This window comes from Typopeltis vanoorti, chromosome 23 (assembly GCF_054136105.1).
Source record: "Typopeltis vanoorti isolate ZY-2024b chromosome 23, IOZ_Tvanoo_1.0, whole genome shotgun sequence".
In the NCBI taxonomy this organism is placed as follows: domain Eukaryota; kingdom Metazoa; phylum Arthropoda; class Arachnida; order Uropygi; family Thelyphonidae; genus Typopeltis; species Typopeltis vanoorti.
In genome coordinates, this window is record NC_143571.1 from 31,022,015 (window position 1) to 31,045,722 (window position 23,708).

General features: G+C 33.9%; 1 protein-coding gene across 4 annotated transcripts in view; it reads right to left on the reverse strand.

Annotated features, from left to right (window-relative positions):
- Positions 1–23,708, reverse strand: part of LOC150093736 (phosphatidylinositol phosphatase PTPRQ-like) — a 66,092-nt gene that overhangs the window by 21,849 nt on the left and 20,535 nt on the right. For all 4 annotated transcript variants that reach the window (XM_090413003.1, XM_090413002.1, XM_090413000.1 and 1 more), the window contains exons 7-15: positions 12,697–12,972; positions 12,030–12,308; positions 9,550–9,870; positions 5,718–5,848; positions 5,330–5,513; positions 4,962–5,108; positions 4,756–4,875; positions 2,140–2,278; positions 1,150–1,214 (exon numbers count right to left, since the gene is read on the reverse strand). In XM_090413003.1, the coding sequence (XP_090269129.1) occupies positions 1,150–1,214; positions 2,140–2,278; positions 4,756–4,875; positions 4,962–5,108; positions 5,330–5,513; positions 5,718–5,848; positions 9,550–9,870; positions 12,030–12,308; positions 12,697–12,972 (1,662 nt within the window). The remainder of the gene's footprint in view (positions 1–1,149; positions 1,215–2,139; positions 2,279–4,755; positions 4,876–4,961; positions 5,109–5,329; positions 5,514–5,717; positions 5,849–9,549; positions 9,871–12,029; positions 12,309–12,696; positions 12,973–23,708) is intronic.

Consider the following 23,708-nt stretch of genomic DNA (forward strand, 5'->3'; position numbering starts at 1 on the left):
AAACACGGAAAGAAATTATTCTGGAGATAAACAAACCACCGTACACACAAAATTATACAAAACAAAATTAGTATTTGATTAACGAGGTACGGGATTGCATTCATAAAGCCATTGAAACCATAAAACAGCATCATAAGCGAGGCCAAATCTTTCACACAGCTAGAAAATGATTTAAACAATTACCTTGTGGATTTCATTCTAGAAATACAGAGAAAACATCCCCCCATTCCCAAATTCATCTTCCATTTAGGACACCTTCAAATCGACATTGTAGCTCTCAACCATAACGGAAGAAGAATTGTATTCTGCAGGTAATCAAATTAACCCAAACAGGGGTCTAATTATCAATGGCATCAGACCAAAAGATGACCTTGTTACACTAAATTTATAAATACCATATGAAACATATAACTAATATTTGAAAATGGATGATATTAAAGACCACAATAACTACGCCTATATAAAAATAGGAAGGAAAATCAAACCTAGTCATCATCAGTAGACTCACGTCTACGTTACCAATTATGAATGGGATCTTACTTAACAAATTCACTGCATAGACAGAAATTTTTTGCAGGCAAACAGACATGAGCACTTAATATCTATACAGCCCATCTACGGTGTCAATTTATAACGAATGAAGCGATACCCAAGAAAACATACAGCATGAGATTACTCTGGTAACCATAAGCTCCATCAACCTGAACACTCAGATAAGACAAAGTTAATGATATTCAGAAACCCACTAAGCCAAGTTGGTCCCAAGTACTTACGGGTCCTTATTAATTCGACATCCATAAGCTGCACACATTAGTAAAATTACCAATATAACCTTAAAATAAATATTATATATCACCAGGATCTTTATTACTACTTACTGAATACCTTAAATTTTCTTTTAAATTAAATATAACTTCAGTAAACACGTTATTCTTATATACTGTAGTTATAATATTTCTACATGCTGGATCTTAACTCAACTCAAAATTTAACCAAAGCTTAATCAGAATCAAAGTGCTATTCTGTATAATAATAAGCAGCTAGTCGTATTTCTGTCTTTAAAAACTACATGAAATATTTCATATTTTTCTGTTAATTAAATCAATGAAGTTGAGAAGGCTTTTCTTTCATGTGTGAACAATCACTTACCAGTTATGATGTACAACAGATTAGTTTCAGAGAATCCTCCGTCTGTAAATCCACGAACTTTGATCCTATGAAGGCAGAAGAATATTTAATATAGTATCGTAAGCTATTCATGTAATTCAGCTGCAGTTTTTATTTTGCGTCATAAAAAAGTGTGTGCTATAAATTATGAATTACAATAATTTATGGGATATACAACTCAATTGAGAGTAATTTTGTGTTAAAGGTAATTATCAGTACAGACAGATTTATTTAAATTTATATTTGTATTACTATTACTATTGTATACTATAATAAATATACTGTAATAAAACTTACTAAATACTAAATATTTAGTATTTAGTAAGTTTTATTTAATGTTTTATTTTAACTTTTAAATATCTCTTAAAATGTGTTTGTTCTTTATATTAATCATAATTAAATATCTCTTAAAATGTATTTGTTCTTTATATTAATCATAATTAAATATTCTATCTAAAAATACTTGATTATTGCAGAACGGCTGATGAATTAATTAAACTATTTTATAATTTTTTTTTCAGGAAATAAATGTTGAAGTTTGTTAAGCATTCTTCATATATATATATTACATATTAGATATGGTTTAAAGGCTGTGAAATTTTTATTTACAATTTCATTCTGAAAACAAATTAAGAATAATCTTTGATTTTTAAATTTTTTATAAAGTTTCTTCATAAATATTATTTGCTACCATACGTTACTTTTTTATTAAAAAAAGTAATAGGTTGGTTTCTAAAGACATTGATTTCAATAATAATTTTAAGACGGTGAAAAATTTGACACCAATTTTAAAGTCTGATTTTAAAAAAAATTGGATTATTGTAATCCTTGTACCTCAATTATTCGTAGTCGTCTTAAATTATTTCTTTCTAGCTCTTCCACAGAATTTTTATGTTTCATTTAATTTTCTTTTTTTGGTTAAAGAAAGATTTTTTTTTTTTTTTGAAAGTAAATATTGAATTAAATACTGACCAATACGGTGTTCCAGGTTGTAGCTCACCATTGCAGTAATCCAGAGGTCGCTGCGAACAGTTATCTTCAATGCCCAAACGACAAGTTAAATCAGTAGTGTTGTTTATATCTGTGCAACCTAATGGATCGTAGCCATTACCTATCAGGATAAACAAAAAAAATAAATAAACATTAAATACGTACTGAGTTCATCTTCAAATGTATCATATATTTTGCAACTTTGTTTTTTTTCTACAATAATTGCATTTGCTATTTATAGCGACTTAAAAACATCAAAATATAATCGTAATCAACGAACAGATTAATAATAATTTTGCAATTAATATTAAATATTTACTTAAAAATGAATCAGATAATGAAATATATTTTCAAGCTAAATAATGTAAATAAAAGGAAGCTTAATGCATAAATTTCGGGGAAAATAATAAAAAATAAAGTCGTAACTTATTTTTGCAAAAATAAATTTGATATAAACAGTTTACATTAATATTCTTGGAAAGCAGATAAGTAAAAGATTAGTTAATTAAAGAAGTGGGCTACAAAGAGGAAAACATATTTGTTATCCCAAGCAGGGTCAGGGTTTTTGATTCAGTTAACCTTTGACAAGGTCATCTGGGAGAGAAGGATTTTAAATGTTTGAAGTACAGTTTTTTTTATTTATTATTTTTTTTTTAGCGAGATTATTATTTTAAAAACGTTGCTGTGGAAAATATTTATCTGTTGGATCAGCAGGATTAGTTCAGTGAGTGTTTCGTACCTCATGAAGTCTGCCAAAGATAGCGAACGTGTTTTTGAGTTCGTTAATACTTGACATAAAGTGCCCACCTGTTTTTGATTCCGGAAAAATGAAGATAACTGTAATTATAGATACCAGACATGTCTGATTCTGGTGACGGTATAAAAATAAGAAATCCATAAAATAAAAATTTAATCCCCATTATTGTTGAGATGAGAAAAATCTTTTGATCTGTTCAAAGAAAAAAAGTTGAAAACTCAAATTATTACAAAACAGTTGCACGCGCTTACAATATCATGGATGTTTAATTTGGAAAATCCATTGAACAAACGATTACATAAAGTGGAAATGGCGCCGTTTATATATTATTTACTAAACTTTTTTAAGTATTAAAAAAGTCAAACCATTCACAGTATATTTAATTTACATTAAATATGTGAATATTTAATGTAAATAGGAAGAAAATTTTTTTTCCTTTTTTTTTTTAATCAAAATCTCCTATAATGCCAAATCTTGCAAATTACAAATTCGTGAAATAAATTGCAAGAAAGTGATGGAGCCTCTGCCTTATTTTTCCCCTACTAAATTTCAATGCTATGATTAAAAAAAACAGTCATATTTTTGAAACAGTTTATTTCCTATGGTGATTCTACAGTCGTGAGCCTCTTTTACGGGAGGTACGGCACCACCTCAATTCAACCCCCCCATTTTTTAATCAGTGTTCGGGACCGGCATAGCTGACAATTCCGACCTTTGACTGGAGGGATCATCTTAGGTATTCCTGATTGTATCCGTGTGTGTTCACGGGTCCGGTTTGCCTGTTTGTGGGATGAAAAACCCTAGCTATACTTGGTAGAAAAACCCTGCTGTCCACGCCCAAGACCGACTAACTTGGCTATGGCTGAGGAAGATCCTTGAGCTCTTCACGTCGTCGACGGGAATCGAACCCAGGACACTCCTTCCCCACGCATATGCGCAGATTCGAATACGGGTCCAGGAGGTAAAGAATCTTCATCAGGACTTTTCAGTGGAAAGGTTTTATTCATTCGTATGGGGTTTTCTTTTCCCTCCTATCTCCCTCGTCCCTTTTGGGGGAGGGGAGGGTGAGCCCTCTTAATGAGGGATTAGGTATATATTTTTTTATGACTGTAAATCCGTGTGCGTTCGCGGGATGAAAAACCAGCGTTTTCGGGCGAAAAAATCGTCAACCTCCTTCGTATGAGACCGGCTAACTCACCTTTAGTCGAAAGAGACCAGATAAAAGGCGTTTTGTTCGAAAGAGACGTCCTTTATCTGGCCTCTTTTGACCAGATAAAGGACGTCTTTGTCTGGTCGGCATGACCCAGGTCATTCCGGCCAAAGGGATTCGTCTATACCGACTGAGTTACGGAAGCTCTTCAGTGGAAAGTGACTTAATAGGGAAGTGAAAGAAATTTTTCTCCTGGAAATTTTTATATATTTTTTGTTTGTTTTGTTTTATAATCAAGAAAAATAGGCAAATCAACAAGAAAAGCACAGGCAGTTAACAGGCAATAAATAACTTTAGTTGTTTCAGCCGTTATTCTATTTAAGCAAGTGCAGTTCTATTGCTGGAACAGATAGGAACCATAACAAGGAATTCTCTGCTAATTTATGTAGCAAGTGCAGTAATGCGACTACTATTTAAAAATAGTACTTAGAAAATCGCAGTCACATAGTAGCAATATCTCGCTGTTATACCAATGTTTTTTTTTTTTTTTTTTTTTTGTTGTATAATATTAAGAAGTTTTGGGAAACTAGAGATCTAATGCGGTAAACCTATTATTAAATTTCTGCTGGGAACTGGTCGTGTTGCGCACTAAGAAAATTTGTATTTGCTAAGTGAATACCAAATTCCCTACCATCAAATGGATTCCATTTTTCGGGTGTTGCTTGATAGAATGTTAGAGAAGAGTTCTTCTGAACCTCTATCCATTTGGGTGCATAACCGATGTCTTCTAAGGTCCCATGCCGACGTGTATCTGTAAATAAAATATAAAAAAATAAACACATCCGTGGTGAACTACACAAATTGAAATCTCAGAATTTGACTTAACTATGAACTCACTCATTTCTTCTCCGGATTTGATCACCAGCACGGAATAATGTCTAATATCACCCATTTCTGAAGAAAATAAGTCTTCCTTTAGTGAGAACAATACCACGTGCTTCTTCACTGCCTTCTTGGTTAGATTGGTAGCAGGAAGAGGAGGAACTGTGGAAAAGGAATATAATTCGTCTGAGATTATTAGTTTCATTTGAACAATCAAATGATTCTTCAGATTAAAATTGTTGATTACAAAATTGTCAGTTAGAAACGAATCGTTTTAGATTAATATCTACAACAGAGAATGTATAATCTAAACTCGTAACTCAAAATCTACTTTTTTTTTTACACAAAAATCCGAAAACGAAAAGCCTTAACAGTGTCCTCACCTCCTGCAGGAAGAATGCATCCGCTATATACTCCAATCTCCCCTTGTTTTGAAATATCTTGCACTGTAGCCCACATACGGAAAGTGTATTCGTATTCTGGACGCAAGCCGCTGATCGTGTAAGAGCTTGAGTCACAACTGTTGTTATCATTGACTGTACGCTCATTGGTTTCAAAGTGGGCATTCTAGAAAATTCATAAAAATAGCGTCTATTAAACATCCAAATAATCGAGATTGAAATTCACATCTTATCTGATTTTTTAAAACTAAATGCACAGCATTATATGCGTGTAAATACGAGTAGAATGATGGATTTATGTCGTTTCACGGCTAGTTAGTCTCATCAGGTGACAATTTCAGGTGAGTAAACAGCAGAAAATGAATCTTACCTTTTGACCCAAATACTTAATGACATAGCTCTGGATTCGCCCATTTCTCTCGACAGGTGGCGCCCAGGAAAGAATAACCGATGTGGGAGAAATATCACAATTGGCAGAAATATTAGTAGGTTCCGAAGGAACTACAAAAAAAGAGAGAGAATATTATTTTACACACACACACACACACACACACACACACACACACACACACACACACACACACACACACACACACACACACACACACACACACACACACACACACACACACACACACACAAATTGATTTCAATATTTGAATTTACAGCCTTTTTGGCCTTTTGTATTGTTAGAGCTTATTTGTAGCATTTGTCATAAAGGAGTTGTCGTCGTTCACACATAAAATTTCGTATTCTTTCGTTTAATTTTGCTACTAAAATTCTCTCATTTAAACTAAGATTTACAGAGAAACTTTAAAGCGATTCTAAATGCCACATTTTATTTAATTTCATAGAGCTAGAATAGAATTATTAGGACAGGCATACAGACAACTAGAATCTTTACAAGGCGTTTATGCATTGCTGCGAAAATGTTGATTATTACGATTATTACGATTTGAACAGATTGAAATTCAGTCCACGAGTTTTCTATGTAAAAGCATAATTGTCTGCGTTAAATATTCTATTAATATTCTCTGAGAGAAAAATAAATTCTGTAGACGAAAGTGTTTCCCAGAATGTGAAACGCACTGAAACTTATAAAAACTAATTTTGTTTTATTATCAATGACGATATCACTAACTCGAAATGGGTAAACGATATCTTAGTGTGGTTTCGCTCTCAACTGTCACTGTTGATGAATGTGGCGAGATGAGCGAAGCCTCGAGGATTCTCTTATGAAAGGATGGAGGATTTATTAATAGAATTGCTATTTTCTGTTTAATTAAAGAATTGTGAATGTGATAAAATTGTGAATGTGATAAAACAGTTTCATTCATTATTCGTTTTCATCACGTGTCCTACCACAAATACCATTCTTCTGTCAGCGAGAGAGATTTCGAATACAGCTTTTGACTTCACAAATCTAGGTCCATTTGCACAGATACTCCTAAATTCAGAACATTGAACGCCGGATCCCTTAAACTTGGACCACATAAATCTCTAGACTTACTAGGTCACTTTATTTTATAGTTGGACCCATTGTCCTTCTAGATATTTATGAATGTTTTCTCTTTGGGTATTATTGTGATTGAAAAAAATTCAAAATTCTACGAGTGGCGAAAAATTCATCGTCATTTGAATTCAGGTATTTGCCAAATTGGAGGTGGGTGGGAAGTTACACAGTTCACTGTTACAGAGGCACTTGTCGTTGTTGGTATATAAACGTGTGATTGATTTCATCCTCATCCCCATCCCTAACTGAGGAGAAAAAAATTGTACAAAATACTTCTTTGTTATAAGGGCCACGATGTGTAGATTTATGTTAAATGAATTTGAAACAAATTACTACACGTGCTCTTTGTTCAATGCCTAGTCTTAGGTTTCATTGGCCGAGTCTCAATATTTGTAAATCGAGAAAAAACAGACACGTGACTGTTATGAAGTTGCCTCGTAGATTGCAGTCGCGTGAAAATAAGCTGGTGCTACAGAAATGTTGATGTTGATTATTGGCATAGTTAGGGAAGATTTCTTTCAAAATTTCCAAATGAGCAAACATTCATTGCTATTTAGATGAGTAAAGTTTCTGCCTCCGGACTTCCTTCTTTCATTTTATATTCCTTCCTTCTTTTTGAGTCAGCTTTCTGAGTCCTCCCTATCCTTTTCTCTACTTCACTCTATCTCAACTTCTATCCATTTCTGCTTTCTGTTTTATTTCTCACTCTTTCCTATCCTCCTCGATGCTATCCATCCATTTTTCTCTTTCGCTGTTTTCTTCTTTTACTCTTCTGTCTCTCATTAATATCCATTCATCCAGTATACAGCATACTCTTTTCGATTTTCATTTAACGTGCCCCAAACCACCTTAGCCCAAGTTCGTTTATTCTTTCTATTATTGATGTCACCTTCGACCTTCCTAATCCTTTCTTGCTTTAACATTCTCATTTCTACTATATTTGATTATTCGTTCATGCTTTCGTTTTATTCTTCCAGAATTACTAAGAGTAAATCTGTGATAAGCCAGGACTTATAACAGATTTACAGCTATTCCTCGTCAATCGTACTGGCATCCACTTTACAAAGAATTCTGCTATTCTGCTGTTCATGTGTGACAATTCCTTTTCACTTCTTTTTTCATTTTCCAAAACGACTTAGGAACCACTAATCCAAATTATTGAAACTGACTCCTTGTAAAACACAATACAAACACATAGAAGGACATCTCTCCATACTTTGAGCTTTGCGAAACATATTTCGGGATTCATACAAGAGAACAATATTATCAGTAAACATCATACATCAGGGCATCTGATCTTGAATCTGTTTTGCTAGTTTATCCAAAATTCATTTGAAAAGATGATGTCTGAGTGCTGATCCATGATGTTGATCAACATTAATTCCTGGTTTCTTTATGGGCACTTTTAACATATTGCTAAACATTCACACGTATCTTAGATTATTTTAATATATTTATTTGGGACTAATTTATTTGGAGTAACTGCCATTTTATTTCTCTTAGAACTATCGTGATTTTTCGGTTCTTGACCTTTTGATTTTTACTTCATTTAATGGAAAATGAAAATATTTGTTTTCACATTGAAGATGTAGAAAACAAATGTTTTCTACATCTTCGCGTATGAGGAGATAAGTTATCTTACTCTTAGTACATGTCATTTACATTATTTCTCAGTTGATGTTTTATTCTTTTTTTTTTTTTTTTTTTGCTAATTTGTAATTTTCCTTTTTATCTACCATATCCTCTTCCATCCAGGCTTCGATCTTGCTCAAATTCAGGATACCAATCAAAATGTGTAGCGTCTTCTCCAGCCTTCCAACCCAAGTCATCCAGAACCTGCAGATTTCAGGTAGGTTAAGAAGTTGCCTTTCAGATCTGAACAGCTAAGCCACGATTATAAGGTGTATGAAGCATAACATTACAAGCGTCGAAAAGTATCGTCTTGTGTGGAATTAGATAAGGTGAGTGTAATACACATACATTATCTGATTATTTTCTTCTAGTCTGTTCGCATGTTTTTCTGACAGTGTGTCTTTGCGATATTCTTGTTTTGCTTCCGAAGGTTCGTTTGACATAGGGTGTGGTGATTTTATTGTCCGGGGTTCAACTTGAATCAATCAATTTGAGCGATGTTTTTTTTTCTCGTTTTTCTTTTTTTATTTCTTTAAGAAATCAACACGTTATGAGTAAAAAAATCATCCTGCAGCTTATTATTATTTTATTATGAATTATTAATTCATAATAAAACATTGTCAGTTAATATTCCACGAGTTCAACAAATGAGCACCAATTGTAGAACACCACCAAGTGACGAAAAAGGGCAATTATGCAAAAAATTAAAGCAAAAATTGTAGAGCGCCACCAAGTGACGAAAAAAGTGCAACAATGCACAAAATTAAAATAAACATTGTAGAGCGCCACCAAGTGACGAAAAAGCGCAATTATGCAAAAAATTAAAACAAAAATTGTAGAGCGCCACCAAGTGACGAAAAAAGTGCAACAATGCACAAAATTAAAACAAAATTGTCACAATTTTTGTTTTAATTGAATAAAATAAAATAAAATTGCAACAATTCACAAAATGAAGACTAATGGGTTTTTCTTTTTTTTTTTTTAAAGCTTGTTGTCATAACTACAATACAAAGCGTAATTACTATTTACTATTGATAGAGTACAAATACAAACATACCTGCTGGGTTTGTCGTGAGTGTGTTTGTGGACTTTACTGGCGATGAGCTACCCGCTTCTGTACTAGCAATGACCATAAAGTAATATTCAGTATATGGGCTTAGTCCACGAACCTTAGCCATCCTGTTGAAACAACTAACCTCCTCTTTCACTGTTTCGTTTTTAACATTGTAGTTCGTGATGGGAGTACAAGACTTTCTACTTTGGTAAACCATTATGATGTAATGGGTTGGACCAGGACAGGGTTCTGGAGGAGACCATCTCACCGTCATTTCTCTATCTTCGTACGATGCAATTCTCAAGTCGCTGACAGGATTAGGCACTGAATAAATGGATTACTATGTTAACTATTTATCATGGATTGAAAATCATAGGGAAAAAAATAGAATATTAATATTAAGGAAGAAAGCAAGTGATAATATTCGACAAAGAGATTGCAACGCCTACATTCAAGAATAAACATTTATTACACGTAGGAATTAACTCCTGATTTTATAATAATATTTTAATTTCTTTCAAAATAACAATTCGATTTTTTTTTATTTTTTACTTAATCACATTCAAGATTTCTATGCCCCTTTCCGAACTATGTTAACTTCAACTTATGCTTTACAAAAGATGTTTTAAATTATCAGCATCATCCTCCCCCATTTAACAACCACACCTATGGAACAAGTGTTCTTTGATTTATTTTTAATGTGAATTTCAGCTAGTCGGGATAAATGCCGGTTAATTCGAAAACCACATTATAAAGATCAAATACAGAATATTTTCTAAGCCAATTAAGGCTTCCAATAAGCAGCTGGATACACTGGTATAAGTTTTATATAAACTTATACCAGTGTATCCAGCAGTTACTTCCTTCCTATTGTAATCACATTGATAAAAGTCCGTACGCTTTTTTTTTGGAGGGGGGGGGGGAAATGGACTGAGTCCTTGACTCTTTATCCCTTCATCTGATTGAAGAAAATCTGTGGATGGGATGTTATTGAGCTATAAAACTATAAAACTATAGAACTATAAAACTTCATTGGCTACGGCATTGCCATCCGCTACCCTGGATTCTTCTCTGATTAATACTGTCCGTACGCTTTTTTTTTCTGGTTAGATAGGCGAAGCAAGAATGCTTTTCATATTCGGCGTTATCTGTGGAGGACAATGTAAGGATAGGGTGTTATTGCGCTATGAGAGCTCTGATCATGGCAGGAGGGTAACAGCAATAGCCGAGACTCAGTTAGAACTTCATTGGCTACAGCATTGCCATCCATTACCCTCCCTGGGTACCCATTTAGTCGCCCCGTACGGCATGCATGGGCTGCAGTGGGATTAATAAGTAAAGCCACCTCTAAAAATTAAGACGATCCCCCCCGGACCACTCCCTACGAGTAACCGAAAGATCATCCAATTCAGCGTTGGTTCCACTCAGTGGCTCCCCAACCGCTGAGCAGAACCGGTCGTATTCCAGGGAAAAGCATCCAACGACAAGATCCCCTCACGGGCCACGCCTTCCCCAGAGATTCAAAATGCTCTCTCATTGCAACCCCCCCCCCCCCGAAACTAAGCCCCCCCCACTCACCGGGAGTGACATTCGAGAGTGACGCTATTCTTATCTCAGCCACCACACGGGGAATTCAGTAAGCTTGAAATATTTACCTTATATATATTTAAATATTATTTAATTTATTTTTAGTTGTACAATTTTTTTTAAATTAAAAATACATTTTAGCAAGTTTTAAAATTTTAATTAAAATTAAAAATTATTATAGCTTTGTCTTAATTATTGTAGCAGTGTTATAGTTTAATGGAACTAATGAAATAAAGTTAATAATTATCAACATATATGATGGCAAAAAACCTTAAGATAGAAATCTATAGTACATAATAAAGTCAATTTATTGTGTTTGCATTTTGCTCATTTACTGTTATTATTAGAGGCCTCCAGGGGACTTGCCAAGGAAGGCTGCACATTACTCACAGCAGCTTTCATAACTTTTCAAAAATATAAGCCATTCCAACATCCCAATGTAATCTTTAACATTCCTGTTTGCATTCTCTCCACTGTATATGCATCAGCTGGAAAAAAAAAACGTTTTTTTTTTATATTTTTTTATTTTTAATGCCCAGATCTGCGCAAATAGTCCAGATGAGTTAGTATGAAGGCTTATAAAGTGACAAGATGACCTTATTTTGCTTAAAACTCATTTTTTTAGCTGTACCACTATTATTATAAGGAAAAAAAAGATGCGTTTCATCAAGAGTCATACAGTTGTGCCATCTTGTGTGTTAAATACCAACTACCATTAAAGAAACAATTTTAATAGTTTGATCTGAGATCAAAAGAATTATATTTGCTTAATAATATTTTATAATTAATTATAAAATTTAAAGAACTTTAAATTTAAAAAAAATAAACAATGTATCTGGATATATTATAATAAATCAACATCAAAAGATTTTAATGGAATAGACCGATATACTTGCCTGCAACTTTTGTCCTGGCTATCACCGGTGTAGACCAATGTCCGCGTCCGGCTTCCGTTTCTGCAGCTACACAGAAAATATAATCTGTAAACGGAAGTAAATTTGTAATATTGATATCAGTATCTTTCCCATACACCATCAGAATTGATGTCGTTTCAGTGTGGTAACCTGCGATATATCCAGTTATAGGTCCAGTAGATACCTGTGGAGGATTCCACTTCAAAATTGCAGAACTATCTGTTGTGTTCATGATTGTCAGATCCTCGGGTGGATACGGTACTAAAAAAATAAAAAATAAAAAAATAAAAAAAAAACACGAAAATATTGTAATTTTATTATTTTAAAAAAAGCATTGACTTATATAACATTTTATAGATCATAGAAATATTATAATTAATTGTTGTACACTTTCCGAGTATTCAGATAATCAACAAAGAACTTAAACTAAACATTCATCAAATTCTAAGCCCTTATTACATCTTGTAAATATTTTATTTAATTGGAAAATAATATTTAGAAAATTTTATTAATTTTCCAACTGTTATGAAATGAATCCGTCAGATGGCAGCACTATGTTACATAGAATGATACCATGAGTCATCTAGTTGCTAACATAGAGTCGCCATTATATTCAAGTCCGATTATATTTCTGGTTACATTTACTCACCTCCAATGGAAGTGGCTTGCACTATAGGAAGGGACCAATTTCCTCTTCCGGCCTTTGTAATCGCAGCTACGTTAAATGTGTAGTTTCTGTACGGTTGTAATTCTTTGACAGTTGCATAGGTTGTGTTGATTTGAAAAGTGCCGTATAGGATTCCATAATTCCAAATAACAACATACGAATCGATTGGCCCCGTATCTTCAACTGGATTATCCCATATGAGATCCACTGTGGTGTCGGTGACATTTACAGCCTGTAACCGTTGTGGAGGATATGGAACTAAACACACAGACGCACAGGAAAAATAACGTGAGGAAAAATAATAAAGAACGAAAATAAATAAATAAAACTAAAGGGGAAAATAAATAAAAATAAATAAAAAATAAAATAAAATAAATCAAAGAAATTAAAAAAGTAAATAAAATAAATGAATAAAAACCAAAAAAAAATGAAAGAAGCAAATAAATCGTTATTATTAGTAAATTAAATTTGCTAAATTCATATTATAACGAGTGCTTAATTTCTCTTGCATGTTAATTTTTCATACTGTAACGAATATAGAGACTGAGTTGCCTACGAGGGTGGTCGGAAAAGTTCTCGGCCTCGACCATAGATGGCAACACTATGGGCGAGATTTTTTTTTTCTAAGTTGGTACATCTGTCATAAGCATCCGTGTGAAATTGCAAGTCATTCTATCAAGTCGTTGGTTTTATACAGCTGTCTGAAGCAAAAGTGTTGTCTCTATCCCTTGAAATGGATAAAATTGAGTATGTGCGGTTATAAAATTCTTTGTAAAAGAAGACTTAACGCCAAAGACCATCCACGTATTCGCTGTCACTCTGCGATATATGACAAAAAAGTAAGCATGTATTCTTGAAGAATATAGAGAGAAACGTAAGACTAATTTATGTATAAATGTAGCTAAACAGAAGTCATGGAAAGGCTTTGTTAAGAACACACAAAGGTTAAATATTATGAAAATGGCAAAATCTTCTGGAAATTGGTTTTAAAATGTTAGCAATAGAGGTAAGATTATTATAAAAGGAATCAGAGATGATAATGGTGATAAAAAATTGAAGATATTCTGTATGTTTGCAAGAATATCCTGGATTTTGTTTTCCGAAAAAAAAAAAAAAATCATCTGGGATGAAAAAATCAGCTGAAATGAGAAAATACAACCGGGGTATATGATAAACCAGAAATGTCCCAATACGGAGGCATGCAAGTTCAGGAGATCTGTGCAGTAGGTAGAATTCTGAATGATTTTAATAGAATTCTCAATGTACCAATCCACAGAAAAAAAGAGGAAAAAACTAAATACGAATATATCAGAGAAACTGTTTTAGTGAATGTTGCAAACGAAATTTATGCAAGTGTATTGAAGAAGAAGTTAAAACAATGTGGAAGAAAACCTGAGGGAAGAACCAGTTAGGTTCGATACATACAGAAATTGTTTGAAATAGATTTTTATTTTAAGATAGTTGACACATCATTGGAATATAACTGGGATCCGTATTTAAGTTTTGTACAACTGCAAAAGACACACAGTAAGGTGACAATAAAAAGTTATGCAAAATCTTCAATTATATGTTGTAAATAGGACATTATTTAGAAGAATATATATCCCATACTTAAGTTAGCAGTTACATCATAGGGTGTATTAAAAGACTATTTGATGTAAAATCAGATGTCAGAAAGGGGTGTACATATTTCCACTGTTATTCTACATCATCGCAAATCTATGACATATGAGTTGAAGAAGGTACGTATCATATTATGAGGGCAAGTGACATTAGATCTCTTATCAAAATTGGGGAGCATTCAACTCACCTATGTTTTTATGCAGCTGGCGATCATCTAAATATATCCAGTACAAGTAGTACTGGATATATTTAGATGATCCCCGCAAATGACCCCGCAAATGAAGATAGATAAAATCAGAATAATAAATTAGTGAAATCATTAAACTAGCATTGTAGAGGACGAACTACTAGAAGAACAAAATAGTTTCGAAAAAGGCCGATCCTGCATAGATTGAATTTTTACTTTAAAATTATTAATAGAAAAGAGAAGAGAATTTCAAAAAGAAACGCACGTGGCCTTTATTGATTATGAAAAAAGTCTTTGACAAAATTAGTAAACAAAAATTATTTAAAATATTAACCGATTTAAATATACGAAACCAACTTTTATAATCCATTCAAGAAATATATACAGGAAATAAAATAGCAGTTAAATTAGAACACATTTTAGAATTGAAAGGTATATCAAGAGGGGTACGACAAGGATGTACCCTCTCACCTCTGCTTTCCAATATATAAATAAAATTATATTAATCTGGAAACAGTATAATCCATTAGGTATACAAATGACCCCGCAAATGAAGATAGATACACTACTATTTGCAGATGATCAAATAGTATTAGCTACATCAGAAGATGACTTACAAAGATCATTAAAATCATTAAATGATATCTCAGAACAATATAATATGACAATATCTAAAGAAAAAAACAAAAATAGTGGCTTTCAAAAGAGAAAACCTAATCAGAAGTCAAATAGCGATAGATAATAAAATATTAGAACAAGTAAATACTTTCAGATACTTGGGATGTGATTTATCATACGAGGAAGAAAAAGACATAGACACTAAAATATCAAACTTTGTCAAAGTAAATGACATAATAAATAATATTTGTAAGCCATCCCTAATACAAAAACACACTAGAATCAGACTATATAATGTCTTGTCAAAACCATCTCTACTATACGGAAGTGACCATAAACAGGAAAGATGAAAAACGAATTCAAACTGAAATTTCTCAGAAAAGCAGCTGGATATACCAAGTGGGACCACAAAACAAATGAAGAAATCTTACAATCCCTGAATATAAAACCAATTAATTACTACATAAGACAGTATAAACAAAATTGGATAGAACATTTAAATCGAATGGACAACAGCAGACTACCAAAAATATTATACAGATACAAAATAAGGGGAAAAAGAAGAATCGGAAGACCAAGAAAGAAATGGCACGAGACCAGAACAGGCTACTTGGCCTAAAATCCATGTTAGGAAGTAGAAGCAGATTAAACTAGCATTATACAAAATGGTGTTTAAACCAATTTATGGTTCTGACAGCTGAATTAGAAATAAAACTGATGACTAAAAAAAGCAATACAATTAGAAACAGCACATGTTATGAGAGTTCTGAGAAAAGACATATAAACAGAGGACATCAATGGTAGAATGGTGTTAAAAACGAGGATTTAATATTGTGAGCATTCTATGTGAAGAGAACTGGTCTAAGGCTGTCACTTAACTAGAATAGGAAAAGAAATATTAGCAAAATAAATGTCTAATGTCAGAACAAGAGGGAAAAGAGTCACCTCAGCACCTAGATGCTTTTATTAATAACTTAGAAAATAATATTATAACACCATTGGACACCTGCAAAATAAAATATTCGTTTAGAATAAAATCATTCTTAATCATGGATTAAGGATGATTATAACAGGAGCTAATCTGATATTGATTGTGATATAAGTTTATATATTTCATAAATCTCGAAAAAAAACACAGATGTCGCCAACATCGATGTTGGAGACATTTCATCAATGTCATGCGCAACTTTTTTTTTTTTTCTCATTGATTTCATTTGTATTACGATGCGTATCTTTATGTCCAGAGAAAACGTTTTAATTTTTAAAAAAATTTAGTTTTAACGTCTGAATAATTTTAATAGTTTATTTTATTTTATTTTTTTTAAATTATGAACTGAAGTAGAGCGTCGTTTTCTAGTCGGAAGGAAGGAAGAAAAAAAAAAGAAAGAACGAAGAGGGAAGTTAGTGAAGTTAATAAAGGAAGTGCCACTCCCTCCTATCCGGGAACTGCCGTTTCACAAGGATCTAATCAGAAGTGGATTAACAGTGAAAGATATTTGAAAGACGTAACGAAAACTAGAAAAAAAAAAAAAAAAAAACTGCTACGATAATAATAAATCGTGGTAAACGAGATGCCCAAAAGACAACAGCGTTAGTATTGAACGACTGATATAAAAATTATAACATAATAGCCAATTCAGATATTAAGGAGGTATTTAATAGGAAAATGAGGAATTTCTGTACGACTTTTCATCTGAAGGTGAGTTAGTTAGTCTCATACGAAAGTGGAAGGGTTGTTTTCTCCCAACACTCGAGTTTTATCTCACACGAGCGGCAAACTGGCCAGAAACCCGTAATTAAAATATATCATCGACTGTACTCATAATTTAAGGTGCTTCGATAATTCTAACAAAAGCAAGCATCGAGCAACTAATGAGTCAGTAGATATGGAGGGGGATCTCAGCGGATATGACTAAGTAGTTTGCCCTGCTGTAGGTCAATTTTTTGCAAAGGAAAGCATCATTTGATTCCCAATACGTACGATTTGGTTGAACGGGGATGGGGGGAAAAGTCCCTTCCTCTAGACGATTTGAACTCGGGCCTTAAATCACTTGACACGAGTCGAGAAAACTCAATAATTAGATTAGGATAGAATGCAGGGAACTAAAAAAAAATTGTTAATGTTAATTAACTGTTAGATTGTGAAAAAAAAATCAGATCAGTTCTCAGCAATTGTTCCATGTCTAAGAAACATTCATATTTTTTCAGGGAAACAAATGTCTTAGGAATAAGTAATGCATTTTGAATTGCTTATTCCTAAGACATTGATAGAGTTGCGCCAAGGAAAAGAGATGGGTATAAATTGGTAGATAAAATGTAGAGAAACGAATCATTAATTGCAAGATAATTACGAAGTCTGTTTGAGGTCTTATCCAAGTATTTGTCTTCCTATCTCAAAGATATAAGATCTCTAACAGGTGTCACGGATATCGTAAAATACATTAAACAGGCTAAGTGGAGATGGGCTGGCCATATTGCCAGATGCAATGACGGGAGATGGACTATAAAAACAACAGAGTGGAGACAAATGGATGGAGCAAGACAAAGAGGAAGACAGTGAATGTGAATAAGGCGGAGGAATGAGGAACAAGTTGCAGGAGTGGGTTCGATAGGAGAGGCAGAAAACCGAGTGGTCTGGAAAACCATGGGGGAGACCTTCGTCCAGCAGTGGACAGATCCAAAAGGTTGAAGAAGAAGAATTTATATATATATATATATATATATAAATTGATCCTCCATAAAGTTAGGAGGATCAAATTCGAAGCGAGTAGACAGGGCAACAGAATCCATGATCATAAGAAACATTTTGCGCAGAAAAAATACAACGATAATCTTATCCGTTGCTAAAGCTAACTCTCAATCAATCTATTGTAAATGATGTCATGAGATTATAATAACGGCCGAACACGTTATAAGTGGAAATCTAGAAAAGGGAATTGTCGATGCAGATAGCCAAACGACTGTAAAATTTAATGGAAAGTACGAGGAACGGAGGTCATCTTCGAATTTAATGGACGAGAACGACTACCAAAGCAATCTTCAAATATATATTGGGGTTGGTTCCGAATATAATGGATTCTGAATATCCAGAACTAATAGACAGAGAATAAACATTAAATGTGTTCAGGACATAGAAGTAAAAAGAATTCTTTCAAAAAAGCCACAAGCCAAATAAATACAGCAATTCAAATTTACTCTTTATTTATGGAGATGGTTTTCGACTCTCTCTCTCTCTCTCTCTCTCTCTCTCGCTCTCTCTAATAATTGAGAACAGAGTGATATTCTTGGAATAAGATGTCTATATCGACCATTCGTTGAAACGAACAACAAACGTCCTTTGGTTGGATATACTTGAGTCTATCCAAAGACCTCGCTCATTTTTCCTCCACTTCAGTAGCATACGTTGTACATTTTGGTACATTCATCATCATCATCATCATCATCATTAGTGTTCTGTCTTGACAGGTCCAATGGTATAACTCAGCAGATTCTCTTCCCCCAATTTCCTCTGTCTCTTGCTTCCTCCTTCATTTCCTGATATCTTCTTGTTCCCATTATATCATCAAGCATCGTTAGTCATCTTCTTCCTCTTGGTCGCTTTCCTTTAATTTTCTCTTCTATCATTCTTTTCAGTAGGCTGTCTCCTCTTAATACATGTCCTATCCAGTTATGCTTTCTTCTTCTTATGTCTTTAGTAAATTCCTCTCTTCTTTAACTCTTTGTAATACTTCTTCATTGGTGATTTTTTCAGTCCACTTTATTTTCTCCATTCTTCTCCATAACCACATTTCAAATGCCTCCAACATTTTAGCTTCTTTCTTCCTAATTGTCCATGTTTCTGACCCGTATAAGGTCATACTCCAAATATAGCACTTAATAAGCCTTTTCTTTAGATTTTTATTCATTTTATTAATAAACAATTTTTTCTTGCTATAAAAGGCATATTTTCCCTTGTTAATTCTTTCTTTTATTTCCATGTCACATTTTCCATTTTCTTGTATTATACTACCAAGGTATTTGTATTGTCTCACTTGCTCTACACTTTCTCCCTTCATCATCATCACCTTGATACTTCCTGGGTTCCTGGAGAATCTCATCACTTTTGTTTTCTTTGCGTTAATTTTCATACCATATTTCTTGCATATATTTTCAAATTTTTGCATTAGGTGCTGTAGTTCATCTTCGGTATTAGCTAATATTGCGTGATCATCTGCAAATCTAATATTTTCTATTGTTCTTCCTCCAATGGTGATTCCTCTTTCCTCTTCATAAAATGCCTCTTTTATCATTTCTTCTGTAAATATATTGAAGAGCGTCGGTGACAGGCAGCATCCCTGTCTTACACCTCTGCCAATCACACATTTTTTAGTTTTTCCTACTTTTGTCTTTATTATGGTCGTCTGGTTCATATATAATTCAGCTATTAACCTTCGGTCTCTCCAATCTAAACCTATTTTGCGTAATATTTCCATCAAATTTTCCCATTTCACCATGTCAAATGCTTTTTCAAGGTCGATGAAACAAATATAAACTTCTTTATTTACTTCTATATTCCTTTCGCATATGGTCCTCATTACTCCAATTGCATCTCTGGTTCCTCTGTCTTTTCTAAATCCAAATTGATCATCCCCCGGAAAATACTCCACTCTATTATACAATCTTTGATTTAATATTCTTAGCAGTACTTTGGAGGCATGTGAGAGTATGCTCATAGTTCTATAGTCACTGCACTTAGCAGGATTGCTTTTCTTTTCAATTGGTATAAGAATACTCTCTGTGAAATCTTTAGGCCATACTCCTGTTTTGTAAATGAGGTTGCAGAGTTTCCATGTTTCTGTTATACCTTTGTTCTCCAGTTGTTTTAGGATTTCACTAGGTATTCCATCCACTCCTTCCATCTTTCCATTTTTTAATTCCTTAATTGCTGTTTCTACTTCTCTCTTTAGTATTTCGGGATCTTTTTCTTCTGTTACACTAAACAAGTTTCCATCTAATACACTTAAAGAGAATGCACATATCAACTTTAGAACTGATAAATAATTTCATGGCTTTCTTCTCTTCATAAAAACGTATTTATGAGGAGAAGACTTCGTGAAGAAGACAAGTCTCGAATCTTTCTTCCCTTAAACAGGCAACCCGACCCTGTGAACACACGCATATATCACTTTGTTTCATGATCGTTATTCCCTGGTAATACAGCATGCTGCTATCCAACCAACCGTAAGATTGAAGACTGAAACAACAGGATGCTATTGGATGAGGGAGGCAACGGGAAACCATCTTGTTCTATAACAATTTCCTAGTCAAGTAGCATTGCTCCCCTCCCCTCCCACCACACACACACACACACATACAGTCTGATTTACAAAGAAGGAAATGACAATAATTCAAAAGGGTATTAGTCTGATATGTCACCGCTGTGTCAACCACCAGGGAGTGTCACCAGAACTAGACAACACCATCACTCATCGCTGAACGACATGCAATGTATTACACAACTGTCCACCACCTAATTGCATAATAGTGGTAAAGATGACGCACTGTGATTTGCTTCCAATATCAACAAAAGTTTGTATGATTTATTTTGCAATGGATTACGTGAAATCTGTCCATTTCAATTAACGAATCAGGGGTCGGCAACCGGCGGCGCCCATGCGGCCCAAACGTGCATTTTTCGTGGCCCATAAAAGGTTGACGATACTTATATTCCACGTGGCCCGTATGTTGAATTATTTAAATAATACATTTTTTAATATGAATAATAAATTAAAAAGAATTTTATACTTCGTGATTTCGCCGTGCAACTTGGCGCGAGTCAACCGTGTGAGTCCTTATGAGTAGGGATAACATAAGCGAGTTCATCCGACGACAACCGACATTTTGACGCACTTTTGCAGTCGCGTTCCCTGGTTCGTATTTTAATATAATTCAATAACATTAACGATTATTTTTAGAGGATATATATTTGTTAAAAATAATTTCAAAAATGGGTTCAAGAAAACGTAAAATTGCAGATGAAGGAAGAAAGTTTAATGATGAATGGAACAGCAAGTACTTCTTTATTGAAAATGGGGATAAGCCCCTTGGTCTTATTTACATAAATGTTGCTGTTATGAAAGAATATAATATTAGACGGCATTACTAGAATGTCGTACTTTATCGTGTAATCTCGAAATTTAAATATTTCTGTGTTTTTTAAGATTGATATTATAAAAATTGCTAACTTACGTATTTTTTTCACTCATTATTTTCTCTTAATTAAACGCTTGCGGCCCGATTATTAAAAATAAACGTTGAATGTGGCCCTCGAGTCTCAAAAGGTTGCCGACCCCTGTTTTAAACTATTTGGTTTGTTACTTCTTTTAATTGGTAATTATGTAAATTAATTCAATTAACATGATCATTTTATCATAAATAAAGAACTGATGTATGAGAGAAAATATCTAGCTGTCTCCTTTCTTGAAGGCATTCATTCTATATATTTAAGACTCTCAATTTCTATGAGAGCCTTATCATCCTCTCCCCACCCTCCATAAAATTCAAAATTCCATTTACTGGTTCTCGTTCATGAACCCTTTCAGAATTTTGTAGGTCTTTATCATAGCATCCCTCTTTCTCCTGTTTGCTAGTGTCTGCAGTTCACAAATTCTCAATCTGTCTTCAAAATCTATATTCCACAGTCTCGTCCTCCTCCTCCTCCTCCTCCTCCTCCTCCTCTCTCTCTCTCTCTCTCTCTCCACTGTATTTGCATTGCCTCAAAACCAGTATTCTACACTTGAGCACGAATAGTTTAGGGGAGTCACATGAAGATCACATAAGTTGCATTGCCAATTTTTTATATGGATTCTGAACATCGCTCCGTATCTACTAGCACTCCAAGATCTCTAGCCTAATCAGTTGCTGTGAGCAAAATCCTGCCATGTATAATATGGCATTGAATATCTCATTATACCAAAGTTCATGACTTTACATTTATAACATTGAAATGACAGTCATTTTCACTCGGCTTGTTCAAATCATTTTGATGTGCTTCATGCCTTTCGTATTCTTGATTACCTTTCCTTTCTTTGTATCATCAGGCAAATAGCCCTGTGTGTCACATGTCAAATACTTCCCAATATCATCAATGTATAAGTTGAATAATAATGAACCAGGAACAAATCATGTCGTACATCACAGGTTACCTCACAGACCCACTCCGCATGCACCCGTTTTTATATCTATCAGTTAACCATCCTCTTATGCAAGCTAATAACTTAGAATCCAAGCTTATATTCGACAGCTTATACAATAATTTTCCATGATGTATCCTGTCCTAAGTTTTAGCAAAGTCCAAAAGTGTCATAGCGTATCCATTTCCCTTATATAACTCAACCGTAACGTTATAAATGTACGCCACTTATTCAAACATGACCTCCTCTTACTAATGTTAAAAATATATATCCTGCATATTCTTCATTGCGAAGTATCTGTCAACCTATTTCTATATGCGATATTATCTTTCCAATTTTTCTGAAATCTTCACTACCACCATACCAGCGATACTGATAGGTCGATAGGTAGATGCATCATCATTGCACTACCCTTGTGAAATGGGATTATCCGACATTCTTTCCACTTCAGTGGAATCTTCTTTATACAGCCAGGTTAAAAGTACAGCCAGTTCAGATGAAGACCCTTTTGGCATCCATGCTAATATTTCATCATCCCTTACTGTCGAATTCTTATTCAATTTATGCAACAGCTATAGTGCCTCCTCAAATACACGTCAGCGTTTTTATTGCGTGTAGAGGTAGCATTACGTTTCATATCGCATACATCAGGTTAGAAGATCTTAGTAAAATGGGAATTTATTACGTAAACAATAACAACCTCTTCTGCATCTGCTATCTCCATACCATCCACAATGATAAAAGTTATTCTTTCTATTACTTGCTCCATAAGATAAAATTATTTCGTATTGTTTTTTTTTTTAGCTTGCAGTGCCAGTTTTTCATGCTCCGATTTAGCTTTCCATTCAACAGTTGTGTCTCTTCTGGAGTGCTACTTATAATTTTCGCAATTGATATCATTCTTATGTACACGGTATTCCTTCCCATCATCTTTTTCTTAAGAATTTCTTACTTAATACGATTCCACTCCTATCTTATTCTTGGAAGTCTATGGACAAATGCCGATATTACATCATTGATGTATTTTTGAAATGATTCCCACGCATACTGCCAATATCCCCCCCCCCCCCTCTAGCAATGGCAGAGAACCTATCACACTCGTCAGCTTTTCATAATTTTCTGCTTCGTACTTCAACATGTAACTTTTTTGTTTTCTGTATTGAACATGCATATACAGGGTATCCCAAAATTCACGCAAGATTTAAATTTAGCGCCATTTGTGCGGTAAAGTGTTGCCAACGAGGAAAAAAAAAAGACAGCGTGACAGCTGACAGTTCAGGGTTATTAAAAATGGAGCGCTACACGAAAGAACAACGCATTTTCATTGTTGAGCAATATTTTAAAAATAATGAAGGTTTGGCAGCTACAGTTCGCAATTTTCGTACAAAATATGG